This window comes from Ziziphus jujuba, chromosome 10, assembly GCF_031755915.1.
Source record: "Ziziphus jujuba cultivar Dongzao chromosome 10, ASM3175591v1".
Classification (NCBI taxonomy): Eukaryota; Viridiplantae; Streptophyta; class Magnoliopsida; order Rosales; family Rhamnaceae; genus Ziziphus; species Ziziphus jujuba.
In genome coordinates, this window is record NC_083388.1 from 2164025 (window position 1) to 2179901 (window position 15877).

The following is a 15877-nucleotide window of genomic DNA, read 5'->3' on the forward strand; positions in this document are numbered from 1 at the left end:
AACACAAAACAAAAACGAAAAAAGTGTCTGCTCTCTTGCTTTACTAGGTTTGATATTCAAATGGAAAAGAATAAAAAACAAAAAAAACAACACAAAAACCAAAAAACAGAGAAAAAGAAAAAAAAAGAAGGAAAAAAAAAAACAAAAAAACAAAGAAAAAGAGTCACTTTAGCCTTGTTTGGTAATAAGTCTCAAAAATACGTCCTCATATTTTTTTTAAAAAAAAAAAACAAAATAAGTCTCAAAAACCATTTCTTTGAAAGAGCACCATTCTGTAGTTTTTTTGTTTTCTATTTTACAATTATATTATTTACTAATGTTAAAGGACCTTTTATAAGAAGCATGACTATACATACATAATTGACAGTGATGAAATATTTATTAATATTTTTACACATTTAAATTTTTTTGGGGATAGAATTACATTGAATTTAATATTTAAAATATTATACTATTTATATCTAACATCATTTTATTTCAACTCATTTTAAGAAGTAATTATTTCACTTTTGTGCCATATTTAATTGATAAAAGCAACTTAGTACATGAAGATCTATATTGTTGAACTATGAATCCTTAAATAATTAGATAGACTTTTATTTAGTGTGCTTAGTTATTTATATTACAACTTTCAGAATTTACTATGTTTGAAAATGAGAAAGAATTAAAATCAATAATATTTTATCGGATTAACAATGACGATGAAATCTTAGAAGTGAGGCAAATATGGCTAGCAATTTAGACCTTTCACAACCAAATGATACCGAAAACATATTGAAAGGAACTACAAAGTCCTCTCCTATAGTTGATGAGGGCAGCAAGAGAAAGTTTATTTGGCTTAAGAACAAACTTAAAAAGAATGCAATTTGTAGAAAGATATAAAATGAAAATATGAATTTGTTGAGTAAATTTGTTATTTATATGACAAAGAACAGCAATCAAATATGACAATTTTTACTAAACAAATCACCATTCATATTGTATCCCAAAAAAAACAAAAAAAAAAATCATTATTCATAGAATATTTTATATGATAATTCTATTCAAATTTCATCTTTACAATTAATATAAAATAAATAGATAATTTATATTTTAAATCAAAATCTTACAAATTTATTAATTGTTAATATACATTGACACATTTATCAAATTATTATATTATAGTAATTTAAAAAATTATTTTAATTTGAACTATTCAAAACTAAAACAAACTACAATTAGATACCCTAATTTTAGATTAAGTCACCTGCATCGCATGTGTGCACACCTAGTATATATATATATATATACATAACATTCAATAAATAGGTAATGAACAATATTAGTTTGTTCCCTTTGTTTCATTGACAAAATATACTGATCAACTAGTTTTCCATATTCACAAAAACAAAGTAGTACAATTTGTGCACATTAATAATACCGTACAGGGTTGAGCATTTTGCAGCATCATTGTAACTCTAATCTCATGATGCCGCAATAGTCTGTATAGAATGAATCCAAGCTCTCAAAAGGAACAGAGAGAATACTCTAAACGGTTCTGGAGCTAGTTGATCAATAATATATTCTCACGCTTAGAAATTAATACAACAATGGCCATCCGTTTGAGACAAATGGAAAATTAACAAGAAGATCAAGAAGCTCCTTTGATAAAAGCTAAAAGACTAAAACGCATCGTTTAACAATTCTAACAATCAAACAAAACAATTAACTGGACTAGCTTTTAACACAAATGGCAAAGTCATACGACATCGTTTCAAGATTTGGCTTCTAAAACCAACTGGCGGAAAACGACGCCGTATTGCTTTTCTAAATATTCTCTCCTAGCCGCCCCACACCCCTTTGTCTACAGTGACATGGAACAATCCCAATGCTTCTGAGTGCCTATAGACTATAAAGCAAGCAATGATGTCAGAAATAATTGAAGATGATGATGAAGAAGAGCTCTCCCTCTTTGGAGACACTGCTGTGAGAGAGAGAAGGAGAGAAAGAGAGAGAGAGAGAGAGAGAGAGAGAGAGAGAGAGAGAGAGAGAGAAAGAGAGAGAGAGATGAAGAAGAGCTCTCCCTCTTTGGAGACACTGCTGTGAGAGAGAGAAGGAGAGAAAGAGAGAGAGAGAGAGAGAGAGAGGAAAAACAAGATTTACCTTGCCCGCGCTTTTTCTTCTTCAGTACGCATAGTCCTTGATTTCCCCGCTTGTTCCCACCTGTGTCCTTTGTTTTGAAGGGTTGCCACTTACTTCTTCCCCTTCTGTATGCAAAACGCTTCTGGTTCTTCCTAGCTGCTCTCATGTGATAGGTTTGGGAAATGTGAATATGGATTTGGACTGGTGTGTTGGATTTGTATTTGCTGTGGTAGGCTTTTGGTGGGCCCAAAATTACCCTACAGCATATGCCGACTGAGTTTCAGTTTTGAGAGTTAGGAAAAGCGAAAACGGCCAAACTCGTATTGTTTTTCTAGCTCAACTTCCTCTCAAGCTTCAAGTGGTAATTATTACCAGAAATAATTAAAAAAAAAATGCTTCAATTGGTATTGCAATATTAAGCGAGAAAAAAAAAAATCCTCCAAATTGGCGCGGATACTAATTAGGAATAAATAGTAAGATTGATGCAGCATATATATATATATTATATGTATAAAATAATTACCTGGCTTGTGATATATTTATTTCATTATTTGTTGCAGAGTTGGGGTACTCGAAAGTTGTTAAAGATTTTCCACTTGGACGACCCTGCTTAATCAGAAAATTCATATATGTATAAAAAAAGACTACAATGAAAAGTAGCGATGCTTTTGTAATTGAGTTATGTATAATGTACCTGAGACAGAAGGGGATTCCGCATCATCAGGGGACCCCAAATCCAAACGAGGAATGTGAGCAATTTTAGGCCAATCCTCTCCTTTTTCCCTTTTACATCTCCGCAATAAGATGGGACATCCCCAAATCCTCAATGTTTGTAAAGAGGTGATACTGCGTAATCCTTTAGGCAATGATGTCAAATTGGGGCAACTGATTAGGATAAACTCTATAAGTGATGTGAGGTTGCTAAACCACTCGGGTATGGCCTTCAAATTCTTACACTCAAAAAATTCAAGTCCCCGTAAGGTAGTAAAGTATTGAAGCCCTTCAGGAGGAGTCTCCAGTCGTGGAAGATCCCTGAATGAGAGAGACACAAGGCTTGTACAGGCTTTCCATGAAATCACTTCAGCCCTGGACATGTCAAGCTCATTGCATCCAATAATACCCAAATGTCGAAGTGAGACTAGATGTTGAATGATGGGGGATAGATGCTTTAACTTTGAGCACCCATCAAAGCTCAGGATCTCTAGAGATGTAAGGCTTTTGAACCAATTGGGAAGAGAGTGTAGTGTGAAGTCCAGCCGCACCAACCTCACCAACCACAGCCGCACCAACCTCACCAACCACAGCCACCATTGTTGACAGCCACCATTGTTGACACCATTGCTGCACCGATCAACAATTGTGGGCTAAGATGTTGAAAAGTGTGGCCTTGTAAGCCTATAAATAAGCTCCTTACCTTTGCATGAAAACCAAGCCAAGAGAGCAATCTCAATCCTCCCAAGTGAGGAGAATTGAGAGAAAACTCCAAGAGAGAGAGTTGTTTAAGTTCCAGAGAGAACTTGAGAGAAGAGTGAGCAATTCCAGAGAGAATTGGAGAGTGCAGAGAGAGGTTCCACGAGAGAATCCTCCATAAGAGAAGTTTTTATTTTTGTATTCTATTTTTAAGAGATTAATAGAATTCTTTTATTTTCTTCTCATATTTCTTCTCTAAAGTGGTCAGAGAACCACAACAAGTGGTATCAGAGCTCCAGGTCGAGAGCTTGGGTCCAAAATTTGAAGAAACAAAGCTACTGTTCTTCAAGTTGGTGTTTCGGAAAGTTGCTCAAATAATTAATTTGACACTCCCAGGTGAAAGTACCCGACGAGAGGAGAACAACGAAGTTCGCCGGAGAGACAACGGACGTTCCACGCGCCCGCACGCGCCGACTGAAATTTTTCTGCAACTGTTCACGCGCCCACGCGCCGCACGCGCCGTCTGGAGGTTGAAGACGACCACGTCAGCAGCCACGTCAGCGAACCCCTGCCACGCCAGTGACACGTCGTCAGCCACGTCATCTGCCACGTCATCTGCCATGTGGTACCACGTCAGCACCATCTGCCACGTCAGCAATATTTTCTAAAATTACGGAACGGCCCCTGAAGTTTTGGAAATTACGGAACAGCCCCTGAATTATTGGAAATTACAGATTGACCCCTGTAGTTTTCTGAAATTACGGTGCAGCCCCTAAACTATTGGAAATTACAGATTGACCCCTATAGTTTCTGTATTTGCAGGTTGACCCAGAAATTTTGTGAAATTACATTTTTTGCCCCAAAATTTCTGGTAATTATATTTTGACCCCGGAAGAGTCAAGTCCACCATTTTCGGCCGTTCCGGACGCAACGGTTAACTCCGTTTTGCCAAATTCAGCTCCAATTTTGGTCAAGCCATAATGTCAATGGAAGAATCATCTTCGGGAGCTATGGTTAAGCTCACTGCCACAAATTATACACTTTGGAGACCTCGGATGGAAGATCTCCTCAATTGTAAGGATCTGTTTGATCCTATAGAAGCTAAAGGTGAAAACCCCGATCCCAGCAAAGTAGCAGAATGGAAGAAATTAAACAAGAAAACGATCGGTCAGATCAGGCAATGGATCGACCACAGTGTCTTCCATCATGTAGCGAAGGAAACGGATGCATATGCCCTCTGGACAAAATTGGAGGACATGTACCAGGCCAAGACTGCTCGGAACAAAGCCCTGTTGCTTAAGCGATTGGTACATCTAACATTACAGAGTGGAACTTCTGTAGCCGAGCATACCAGTGAGTTCCAGAGCTTGGTAAATCAACTATCTGCTGTGGATTACCAACTAGGGGATGAGGATCAGGCCCTCCTACTTCTAAGCTCTCTTCCAGACAGTTGGGAGACATTGGTAGTCTCTCTCAGCAATTCGGCCCCGAATGGCAAACTTACTATGGCTATGGTTAAGGATGCCCTATTTAATGAAGAGGCCAGGAGAAAGGACATTGGCATGGATCAGTCACATGCTCTCGTCACAGAGAGAGGAAGACAGCAAAGAGGTGGTCGAGATAGGGGGAGAGGCAGGAGCAAGAGCAGAGGCAGATCTACAGACGGCAGAAAATCATCGTATAAGTGCTATCATTGTGGCCTGGAGGGTCACATGAAGAAGAACTGCAGAAAGTTGTTGAGAGAGCAGAGACTCCAAGGTAATCAGCCGAAGAAGGATGGAGAGACACTAGTCACTTGTACAGGAGAAGTGGCGCTCTGCTCCACCGAAGAAGAGACATGCCTTCATATATCAACCCAAGATGTTGAGTGGGTAGTCGATACTGCAGCATCCTACCATGTCACTCCACACAGAGATTTCTTTAAAACGTACAAAGCAGGAGACTTTGGTACGGTAAAGATGGGAAATTCCAGTTTCGCAAAGATTATGGGAACTGGTGATATTCAGATAAAAACGAATATTGGTTGTACAATCACTTTGAAGGATGTCCGTCATGTTCCAGACCTTCGGCTTAATCTACTTTCGGGAGCAGCCTTAGACAAGCAAGGCTATGACAACTACTTCAGCAAAGGCACATGGAAAATGACGAAAGGTGCCATAGTTGTCGCCCGAGGACATATTTGTGGAACGTTGTACAAGACTCATGTGAAGATATGTGCAGACAGCCTCAATATTGCAGAAGGAGAGGCGTCTCAAAATCTGTGGCACCAGAGACTCGGTCACATGAGTGAAAAAGGATTGTCCACTTTGGCAAGGAAGAAGCTTATCACTGTTTGCAAGGATGCTGCGCTAGATCCTTGTAATCACTGCTTGTTTGGTAAGCAACATAGAGTCTCCTTCAGTTCCTCTGCATCGAGAAGATCAGAGTTGCTTAGTCTGGTGCACTCTGATGTTTGTGGTCCCATGGAGGTGGAATCATTAGGTGGCAACAAGTATTACCTGACCTTCATTGATGATGCTTCACGGAAGGTGTGGGTATATTTCTTGAAGACAAAGGACCAGGTATTGGATTACTTCAAACTGTTTCATACCATGGTAGAGCGTGAAACAGGAAAGAAGCTGAAATGTCTCCGTTCAGATAATGGAGGCGAGTATACTTCCAAGGAGTTCGATGCCTACTGCAGAAGACACGGCATTCGACATGAGAAGACGGTCCCTCGCACCCCACAACATAATGGAATAGCCGAAAGAATGAACCGAACCATTATGGAAAAAGGTCAGAAGTATGATCAGTATGGCTAAGCTGCCAAAGCCATTCTGGGGAGAAGCTGTTCGTGCCGCCTGCTATTTAATCAACAGATCACCGTCAGTACCGTTGAATTTTGAAATTCCGGAGAAAGTGTGGTCGGGTAAGATTCCCTCCTACTCTCATTTAAGAGTGTTTGGTTGTTTAGCTTATGTACATGTATCCAAGGAGCTCAGACAGAAGCTCGATGTAAGATCTACTCCATGCATCTTTATAGGATATGGAGATGAAGAATTCGGATACAGGTTATGGGACCCGAAAACCAAGAAGGTTATTAGAAGCAGGGATGTAGTATTCCATGAAAACCAGAAAATGGAAGACATTGCAAAGCCCAGAATGTCTCCTAATTGTAGTTCTAGTGCCGAGAATTTTTGTCCTAATCCAGCACCAGCACAAATAGCCACAGAGGATAATGAGGTGCATGAAGATATACCAGAAGCAGACCAGGAGGAAGAAGGGGATATTGAGCAGGGGGAGACTCAATCCTCTCAAGCAGCTGCAGGGCCATCACAGCGGTCAGATGATGGTACACCTCCTGAAACCAGTGGTTTACAAGTTCGGAGATCTGAGCGAGGCCGAATTCCATCAAAGAGATTTCCAGAATCTGAGTATATTCTGCTTACTGAAGAGGGGGAGCCAGAGAGTTTCCAGGAAGCTGTTTCTCATCAAGAAAAGGAAAAGTGGCTGCAAGCAATGCAAGATGAGATGGAATCCTTGCAGAAAAATCATACTTATGAGTTGGTTGAGCTTCCAACAGGAAAGAAGGCACTAAAGAATAAATGGGTGTTCAAGCTCAAGAAAGATGGCAGCGGAAAGGTGGTGAAACACAAAGCCCGATTGGTGGTCAAAGGATTTCTTCAGAAGAAAGGAATTGACTTTGATGAGATTTTTTCACCAGTGGTAAAAATGACTTCAATTCGAGTCATTTTTGGTTTAGTAGCAAGTCTAAACCTAGAGCTTGAGCAGATGGATGTGAAGACAACATTTCTTCACGGTGATTTACATGAAGAAATCTACATGGAGCAGCCAGAAGGATTTGAGGTTTCAGGGAAAGAAAACCTCGTATGCAAGCTAAAGAAGAGCTTGTATGGCCTCAAGCAAGCACCAAGACAATGGTATAAGAAGTTTGACTCGTTTATGGTGAGTCAAGGCTATAAAAGGACTGCAGCAGACCAGTGTGTTTATATTAAAAAATTTTCAGGTGGAAACTTCATTGCACTTTTGCTATATGTGAACGACATGTTGATCGTTGGACAAGATGCAATGAAGATTAGTAAGTTGAAGAAAGAATTGTCTAAGTCTTTTGATATGAAAGACTTAGGACCAGCTCAACAAATTTTGGGAATGCAAATAATCCGAGACAGGAAGAATAGAAGGTTATGGCTATCTCAAGAGAAGTATGTTGAACGGGTGATAAAGAGATTCAACATGGATAAAGCCAAACCGGTCAGCATTCCACTTGCAAATCATTTCAAGTTGAGTAAGAAGTTGTGCCCCTCATCCAAAGAAGAGATAGAGGAGATGGCTTCAGTACCATATTCTTCAGCGGTAGGAAGTCTGATGTATGCAATGGTGTGTACCAGACCAGACATTGCTCATGCAGTAGGTGTTGTGAGCAGATTTCTTTCAAATCCTGGAAAGAAACACTGGGAAGCAGTCAAATGGATTCTCAGGTATCTTAAAGGTACATCGAAGCTGTGCTTGTGCTACGGGGGAGGTGATCCAATCTTAGAAGGCTATACAGATGCAGATATGGCCGGAGACCCTGATAATAGAAAGTCTACATCAGGTTATCTCTACACTTTTGCAGGGGGAGCTGTGTCATGGCAGTCAAGATTGCAGAAGTGTGTTGCTTTATCCACTACTGAAGCAGAGTACATTGCCGCAGCGGAAGCGGGTAAGGAAATGTTGTGGTTAAAGCGTTTTCTCACAGAATTGGGCATCAAGCAAGAAGACTACAAGATACATTGTGATAACCAAAGTGCCATGGATTTGAGCAAAAACTCAATGTATCATTCCCGTACAAAGCACATTGACATCCGCTATCATTGGATACGCGAAGTAATAGATCAACAGTTGCTGAAACTGATAAAGATCCACACAAAAGAGAATCCAGCAGATATGCTAACAAAAGTTGTTGCTCAAGAGAAGCTGAAGCTATGCAGAGACATAGCTGGAATAGATGGCAGATGACCATCAGTTTTAAATGCGGCTGGAGGGGGAGAATTGTGAAGTCCAGCCGCACCAACCTCACCAACCACAGCCGCACCAACCTCACCAACCACAGCCACCATTGTTGACAGCCACCATTATTGACACCATTGCTGCACCGATCAACAATTGTGGGCTAAGATGTTGAAAAGTGTGGCCTTGTAAGCCTATAAATAGGCTCCTTACCTTTGCATGAAAACCAAGCCAAGAGAGCAATCTCAATCCTCCCAAGTGAGGAGAATTGAGAGAAAACTCCAAGAGAGAGAGTTGTTTAAGTTCCAGAGAGAACTTGAGAGAAGAGTGAGCAATTCCAGAGAGAATTGGAGAGTGCAGAGAGAGGTTCCACGAGAGAATCCTCCATGAGAGAAGTTTTTATTTTTGTATTCTATTTTTAAGAGATTAATAGAATTCTTTTATTTTCTTCTCATATTTCTTCTCTAAAGTGGTCAGAGAACCACAACATGTAGATCATCTTCGATATTACATAGCGACAGATCTTTCAAAGTGGACACCAAATGAGAGAAAGAGGAAGCCATAAGTTGTGTAGATGAAGAAGGAGTCGATGATGATGATGATGTTTCTTCTGTTGTAATGCTCATCATTGTTCGATGGAATGGCATCCAAGTTGAACTTTCTAGTGTTAGGTGTGCGATAGATGGGGAGAAGGGCAAGAACTTCAATTTGGGGCAACCCTGAATATGTGAATCAGAAAGACGAGGAAAGTAAAGGAACATGGATGATGATGGCATTGTTGTACTTTCAGAAGTACCATCTGTCACAGTATCTCTCCACCATCCTTTAAGATTAGACAAATATCGAAGATACAGAACTTCCAAGGATGGCATCAATGATGCCGCTTTTGATGGAGTGAAGAAGTCATCTGAAATATATTCTATAAGAGGCATGTTATACAAATCAAGTTTCTTGAGAGAAGGGAACTGATCCAATGGTGGCAGAGTTTGGCATTTGATACAGTTTGACAAAGAAAAGCTTACTAGCTGTTTAAGAGAGGGAACCCAACTTGACAACCTCACACCCCCGTAACCACCTAACCACAAGCTTTTCAGATTTGGGACTGGCTGGAAGCTCTCCAATGTCATTTCATACTCGTCAGTGCTAGTACATTCGATGGCGCCTCCAAGATCTTTTCTATCATTTGATGAAGACCAATCTAATCTTAAGGATTGAAGATATTGTTTTGCCTTCAAATTTGCTGCCTTACCATCTGTTTTTCCGTGTCTCAAATTTATAATGCAGAGATTTCTTAAGCTATTTAAAGGCATTAGTTCCTTTAGCTCAGCAACATGATCACCACAACCATGCCTCAAGTTTGTCCCTTTACTCAACACAAAATATGATAAGGTTTGAAGATTAGTCAACTGTCCCAGTCCACTTGGCATATGTCTCAAATCCCTCACCCCAAGAAACTCAAGGTGCCTGAGGCTTATTAATTTTTTCATATCTCTTGGAAATTCTTTGAATTCACCCAACATGGACAGCTTCAGAGTCTGCAAGTTCTATAACTTGGTAATGGAATTAGGCAATGCCTTGATTTTTGTACCAGAAAGATCGAGATATCTTAGATGCCTCAATTTTCCAATGGAATTTGATAATGTCGTTAATCCAGAGTCATGCAGATCCAAAGCACGTAAGAACTTGAAATTTGAAAAAAATGCATCACATAACTGCAAACTTTCTCTCAATGCATAACGTTCCCTTTGTTGGCTAGGCAAAAGAACTGTTCGGATCCTATTTGCTGTTTGAGACACAGAAATTGGAATCTGTTGGGATGATTTTAAGGAAAAATTGAATGACAAGTGACGAGCTCTTCTGTCAATATCTTTTTTGTCTGATGGTAACATAGCACACTTTGCTCCAGCTACTTTTAGTGCAAGATCATGCATGAGATCGTGCATTTTACAATAATATATATTACCAAACTCATCTTCTTCCACTTCTTGAAAAAACGATCTCCAATATAATTCCATAAAATATTCACGGCCCATATCCTCTAGTGATTGATTTGCATCAGATGCCTTAATAAATCCTTGAGCCATCCAAAGCTTGATAAGGTTTTCTACATTAATATAATGATCTTTAGGAAACAAGCTACAATAGGAAAAACAATGTTTCAAATTGGAGGTGAGACAATCATAGCTAAGCTTTAATGTGGGTAAAATATCACTATCATCTTGAGATATCTTCGAAAATTCAGTTTTGTGGAGGGACAACCACTCGGTTTCTGGATCTTTATAGTACAGCATCCTTCCAATGGTTCTTATGGCAAGAGGAATTCCTTTGCATTTTTTGACAATCTAATTTCCAATTTGGATGATGTTGGAGTTGTTTGGTTCTTGTCCTTCCGTAAATGCCATTTTCTTAAACAAAGACCAAGACTCATCATCATCAAGATTTCCTAAGAGATATGGTTCTAATGTGGTCTTTGTAATCCTTGCAACCACCATACTGCGAGTAGTTACAATTATTCTGCTCCCATCTATGCCATTTAACAATAAATCTTTCAACTTCAACCATAATTCGCGATTCTCATTCCATAAATCATCAAGAACAAGGAGATATCGTTTTCCACTTATTTTTTTTCGAAGAGACTTTTGCAATAACTCCATCTCACAATTTTCTACTTTCTCATTAGATATAGATTTAATAATTTTCTGAACAAGCAATCCAACATCAAAATCTGCATCAGAGACACACACCCACATTTTGAGATCAAAATGTTTTTCGACTTTTTCATCATTGAACACAAGTCGAGCAAGTGTGGTCTTTCCTAGTCCACCATGACCCACTATATTAACAACTGATACATTCTCATGGTGAGATTTTGTATCCAACAAAAGTTGAAGGATTTTCATTCTGTCACCCTCCCTCCCAACAACCACTTCTCCTTCAGAGACAAACGAGTGAGTATCCCTCACCGCTCTATTATACATTGCTTGAGCCTCTCCGTGGTGTTCCTCCAAACGGAATTGCCTATCATCTCTAATCACAGCTAGTTTCTTCTTAAGAGACTCTATTTTGTGACTCATCTTGTGTCGAAACACAAGTTGATTCGAGGTCGAGAAGAAGGTGCATACCTGCTTGGCTATGGGGGTGTTACTGGTCATCACTTGGCGTCGCAAAGCTTCAGTTGAAATCCCATCCACCAAGTCATCAGCTTCACAGACAACATCTTCAAGTCTACTAAGCCATGTTTTGACTTGATCGCTATGGATCTGCTTCTTCTCTGCATCAGTAAGTACAGCTTTGATTGTTGAAATGGTCTCTTGAAGTCCTATACGCTCTTCATTTACACCCCAAAGCAATGCAATTTCTTGCACAGCTTCAGAGGCCAATCTCCGAACGATCCCTTCAGCAATGCTAGAGACGACTGCTTCCATAATTGCTTCCATAATTGTTTCTTGGAATTGTTCTTCAAAATCAATTTGCAGGAGAAAAAAAAACAAGACTATGCTTTGGAAATAAGCAAAGCTTCTTGTTGCCATCTTTTTAGCATTGATACCTTCGCTTGGCTTCGCTGTCTGCATTTATTTTGTGGGTCCCGATTCTATGATCTGTCCCTATTTTCTCTGTTGTTGTAATGAACTGACTTGCTTTGCTGTCTTGACTTTAATGAGCTCTTGATCAATGATCCCGACGCACGAGCTACCTCTAGGCTGCCAACCACTTTCTTAATGAGCTCTTGAATATATATATATATATATATATTTGTTTTTTCTTTGACTAATTCACACCCCCTTCGTGTGACATGGCACAATCCTTTTGGGTGCGGCCGTTTCTTATAGAGCATAAAGTGATGTAAGACCATTTCTTTCCATGATAAAAAGGACGTCTTTTTAAGAAGATCTTAAAAAATATTTAACTCTTTGGAGATGCTCTAAGCATTCTAAAAGTTTATAGATATTTATATCACAAATAATTAAACAGGCATTTCACCAATAATAATAATAATAATTAAACAGGTAGAATAGCGTTTATAACAAGTTCTAGTTTTCCGTTCAAAAGCTAGGAAACAGCTTTTCTTTCGCCCAAAACAGCCGCACTTGATTTGATCACAGAAAAATGGTGCTTCTTGCAAAATGAATGCAAAATTTGTTCAGAGCAAGCAGCCATTGCTAATCCAATTCCTACACACATAAAACCATGTTGAACTGAAAACATCCTCTAACTCTGTGCTTTATGGATGTGTACTATATTGTACATATTGATTCATTTCTTTCTTTGTATATTCCTCTTTCTCTTTCCCATTCCTGGGGTAGTAGCTTTTTATCATGTTGTGCGTTTTAAAATGCAATTAAAGTGTAAAGATTGAGGAATGGTGTAAGTCTCAAGATAATAAAGGACATTATTAGTTTTTTATAATATAAATTTTATATAATCAATATAAGATGTTTGAAAAATATTTTTAGTCAAATTGAAATGAGAAGTGCTTATCACATAATTAATGTTACTGCTGCATCATAATCTACGTACTTAACAATATATTGATAATAAAAACTAATACTTATTGTGCTGGTTGAATTGATAGCAGCTTGCAATCCTAAAAATTTGATTGGCCAAAAGTTAGGGGTTCATGTTAAAGCAGCTTTTGTTTGAAGAGGAGATAGGTATTAATGTTTCATTTTCAAATGTAATTAATAGTTTTGAAAATTCTGTTTTGTTGAAAAACAACCACTCGGTTTCTCGATCTTTGAATTAAAACATCCTTCCTATGGTCCTTATGACAAGAGGATTTCCTCTACATTTTTTCACGATCTCCTTTCCAATCTCGACAATGTTAAGTTGGCGCCGTTTGGCTCTTGTCCATCCCTGAAAGCATTTTTTTGAATAAAGACCAAGACCTCATCTTCGTCAAGCTTTCCTAAAACATATGATTCCATTATGGTCATTGTAATTCTTGCAACCACCGTACTATGGGTAATTATTTTACTCCCATTTGTGCCTTTTACCAATAAATTTTTTAAACTCAACCATAATTCGTGGTTTTCATTCCACACATCATCCAATACAAGAAGATAACGCTTTCCACTTATTTTTTTGTCCAAGAGATTTTTGGAAAGGCTGCATCTCATAATTTTCAAGCCTCTCATTACAAGCTGTAGAATTAAGATGGTGATTTATTTCTTTGTCCCATTTCAAGGGTAGTTGCTTTTTATAATTTTTTAATGCAATTAAGAGTGTAAAGATTGAGGTAAGATGTAAGTCTCAAGTCAGCGAGGTAGTATCGGATTTTTCACAATATAATTTCTATATAATTAATATCAGACGGTGAAAAAATATTTTTATTCAAGTTGGAATGAGAAGTGGTTGCCATATAATTAATGTTACTGCTATATCGTAAATTAAAGTATCCTTATCAATAATAGAAACTAGTTAAATTATCAAAAATTCAAAGGGATTATTACAAAAAACTTTACCTTACAATGTAAACTTTTTAGAAGTTATTTGTGTTTTCCTTTTTCACATGCACTTCCATTTGAGTTTCTTTTTGTTTGCAATTTATACCCTTTAAATAAAATAGACAAATTGAGTTAAGCTTGCAAGAGAATATAAGAAAAAAAATCTCCAACTGATAAAACGCAGAGTTCCATTGAAAGATTTATTTATTTGTTTATTTTTCTTTCATCGATAGACTTTAAGAAAAACATAGAGTTTTTAATGATAATTCTAGTGCAATGGCTGTTTGTCTGTAAGTTTATTATAATCTTATGGTTTTCCAAAAAATTATGGATGGAATTAATTTCACATATTATTTTCCTTCGTTTGGAACGCTCGGGAATAAAATTTTTCTCCTTCGGCGAAACAGCAAGGTGAATGCAAAATTTGTTTTATAGCTAGCGTTCATCCCCACTCTTGATTCGGGAAACGTCTAAGGCCTGCAAAATAGTAGTAACTAAAGTGTTTATCAAGAAAATATATATAGGATGTTTCTTGGGAAGAAAGCAAGCTAGTTAGTTAAAAGAAAGAAACAATAGTAGTAGTGAAAATAGGCATCAAAGAGACAATTTTATTTTGTTTGAATATTTAAAGAATTCTTCAAAGATATTGTATTTCCTCAGATGCATCAGTCTTTTCAAATTTCTCCATCTGCAACAAAAATTGTAGGATAGGAAATATTTTTCGCATCCAAAATTGGAAAGCTTTGCAATCTTTATTTGCTAATTAAGAAATATTTACTAGTGGATTGTTCTTATTTGTTTAATATTTTGCCTCTCGTTTTCGATCTTAATTCTTAGTGTGAATGAGATTTATTATGACCAAAAAATAGAAAAGAAATACAACTGCATCTTTGTGTTTTGTGGGGGTACCATTTTTGGTATCTTTTCAGTATTATATTATTCTAGAATGGAGTGTCAAATTTTCCCTTCTTTATGTGATCCAATTATTTATCACTGTAACAACAAAATGCATTACCTCATTGGTGATAAAAACGGTAAATAAACAAAATAAAATAAAACAATAAAGTTATGATAATATTGAAGAAACATAAATATCCTTTATCTAGAAGTCCTGGTGAATTTTGGTTTTTTTTACAGTTCAAATGGTTCAAAAACGATTGCACCTTCCGCGTTTTGCATTTTCTTTTGTTTTAGATTTTTTTAAAATTTTATTTTCTTTTAAAATGATGCCATTTATAGTAAAAATACCCAGCTCTACCCTTTTTGTGATTTTCCTTCCACGATGGTATGCCAACAATACAATAGTAATTTCATGTATACCAGATAAGGATCCCTTGTCCGAGATTTTCAGGATTGCATAGTGTGGTTACTGATTGTGCGGCAACAACTCTTTTCACACACACACACACACACACACAAAAAAAAAAAACTTTTCATCGGGATTGCACAGTATGATTATTGATTGTGCGCCAACTGCTCTTTCCACACACACGTAAACACCAAAAAAAATAAATAAATAAAAAATTACTTTTCATTTTCTTCTCCAGACTAGAGACTCTGGCTAAGGCAATTTTTTTCATAACAGATTTTTCGCTATTGGTTTCCTTCTTTTAACATCAAATTTGAGGTTTTGTTCTTTTTCTTTACAGATCGAAAACCAACAAAATCTCGCCCTCAAAAATTCTTTGCTAATGCTTGCACATATTTTAAATCTACAAAAAAATTCATATGATTCATAAAGTAGATGGAGAAACGTTGCCATTGTCAGCAGCAGTAACATCAGGACATTAATGGGACTTCCGATAATCTGCCATTGCTGGAACTTGCTAATTGATGTGTCCAAGTTGGTTTGTTTTCTTTTCTTTTATGAATTTTCCCATGTGGATGTATTCATATTTGCCTGTGAGTGAAAC

General features: G+C 37.6%; 3 protein-coding genes across 5 annotated transcripts; all 3 read right to left on the reverse strand.

Annotated features, from left to right (window-relative positions):
* Positions 1-1401: 1401 nt before the first annotated feature.
* LOC107410434 (uncharacterized) lies at positions 1402-4040 on the reverse strand. Of its 3 annotated transcripts, none has more exons than XR_009634548.1 (4): positions 2816-4040; positions 2645-2727; positions 2143-2473; positions 1402-1888 (listed from the first exon to the last, which is right to left on the reverse strand). XR_009634548.1 is itself a non-coding variant. In XM_060812272.1 (4 exons), exons 1-4 carry the CDS (start codon positions 2840-2842, stop codon positions 1844-1846), a joined length of 384 nt encoding a protein of 127 aa, XP_060668255.1. In that variant the 5' UTR covers positions 2843-3985; the 3' UTR covers positions 1403-1843. The 3 variants fall into 3 exon arrangements, 2 of the variants coding, with proteins under 2 accessions (XP_060668255.1, XP_048323878.2); XM_060812272.1 differs by having other exon boundaries at positions 1403-1881; positions 2143-2378; positions 2816-3985; XM_048467921.2 differs by having other exon boundaries at positions 1404-1888; positions 2143-2378; positions 2816-4036.
* A 6024-nt stretch (positions 4041-10064) lies between these two features.
* LOC132799603 (putative disease resistance protein RGA3) lies at positions 10065-10811 on the reverse strand. Its single transcript, XM_060811894.1, has one exon. The coding sequence runs from the start codon at positions 10809-10811 to the stop codon at positions 10065-10067; it is 747 nt and encodes a 248-aa protein (XP_060667877.1).
* A 51-nt stretch (positions 10812-10862) lies between these two features.
* Positions 10863-12123, reverse strand: LOC132799574 (disease resistance protein RGA2-like). The gene has a single exon (XM_060811790.1). It carries the CDS (start codon positions 12090-12092, stop codon positions 10863-10865), a length of 1230 nt encoding a protein of 409 aa, XP_060667773.1. The 5' UTR covers positions 12093-12123.
* Positions 12124-15877: the final 3754 nt, after the last annotated feature.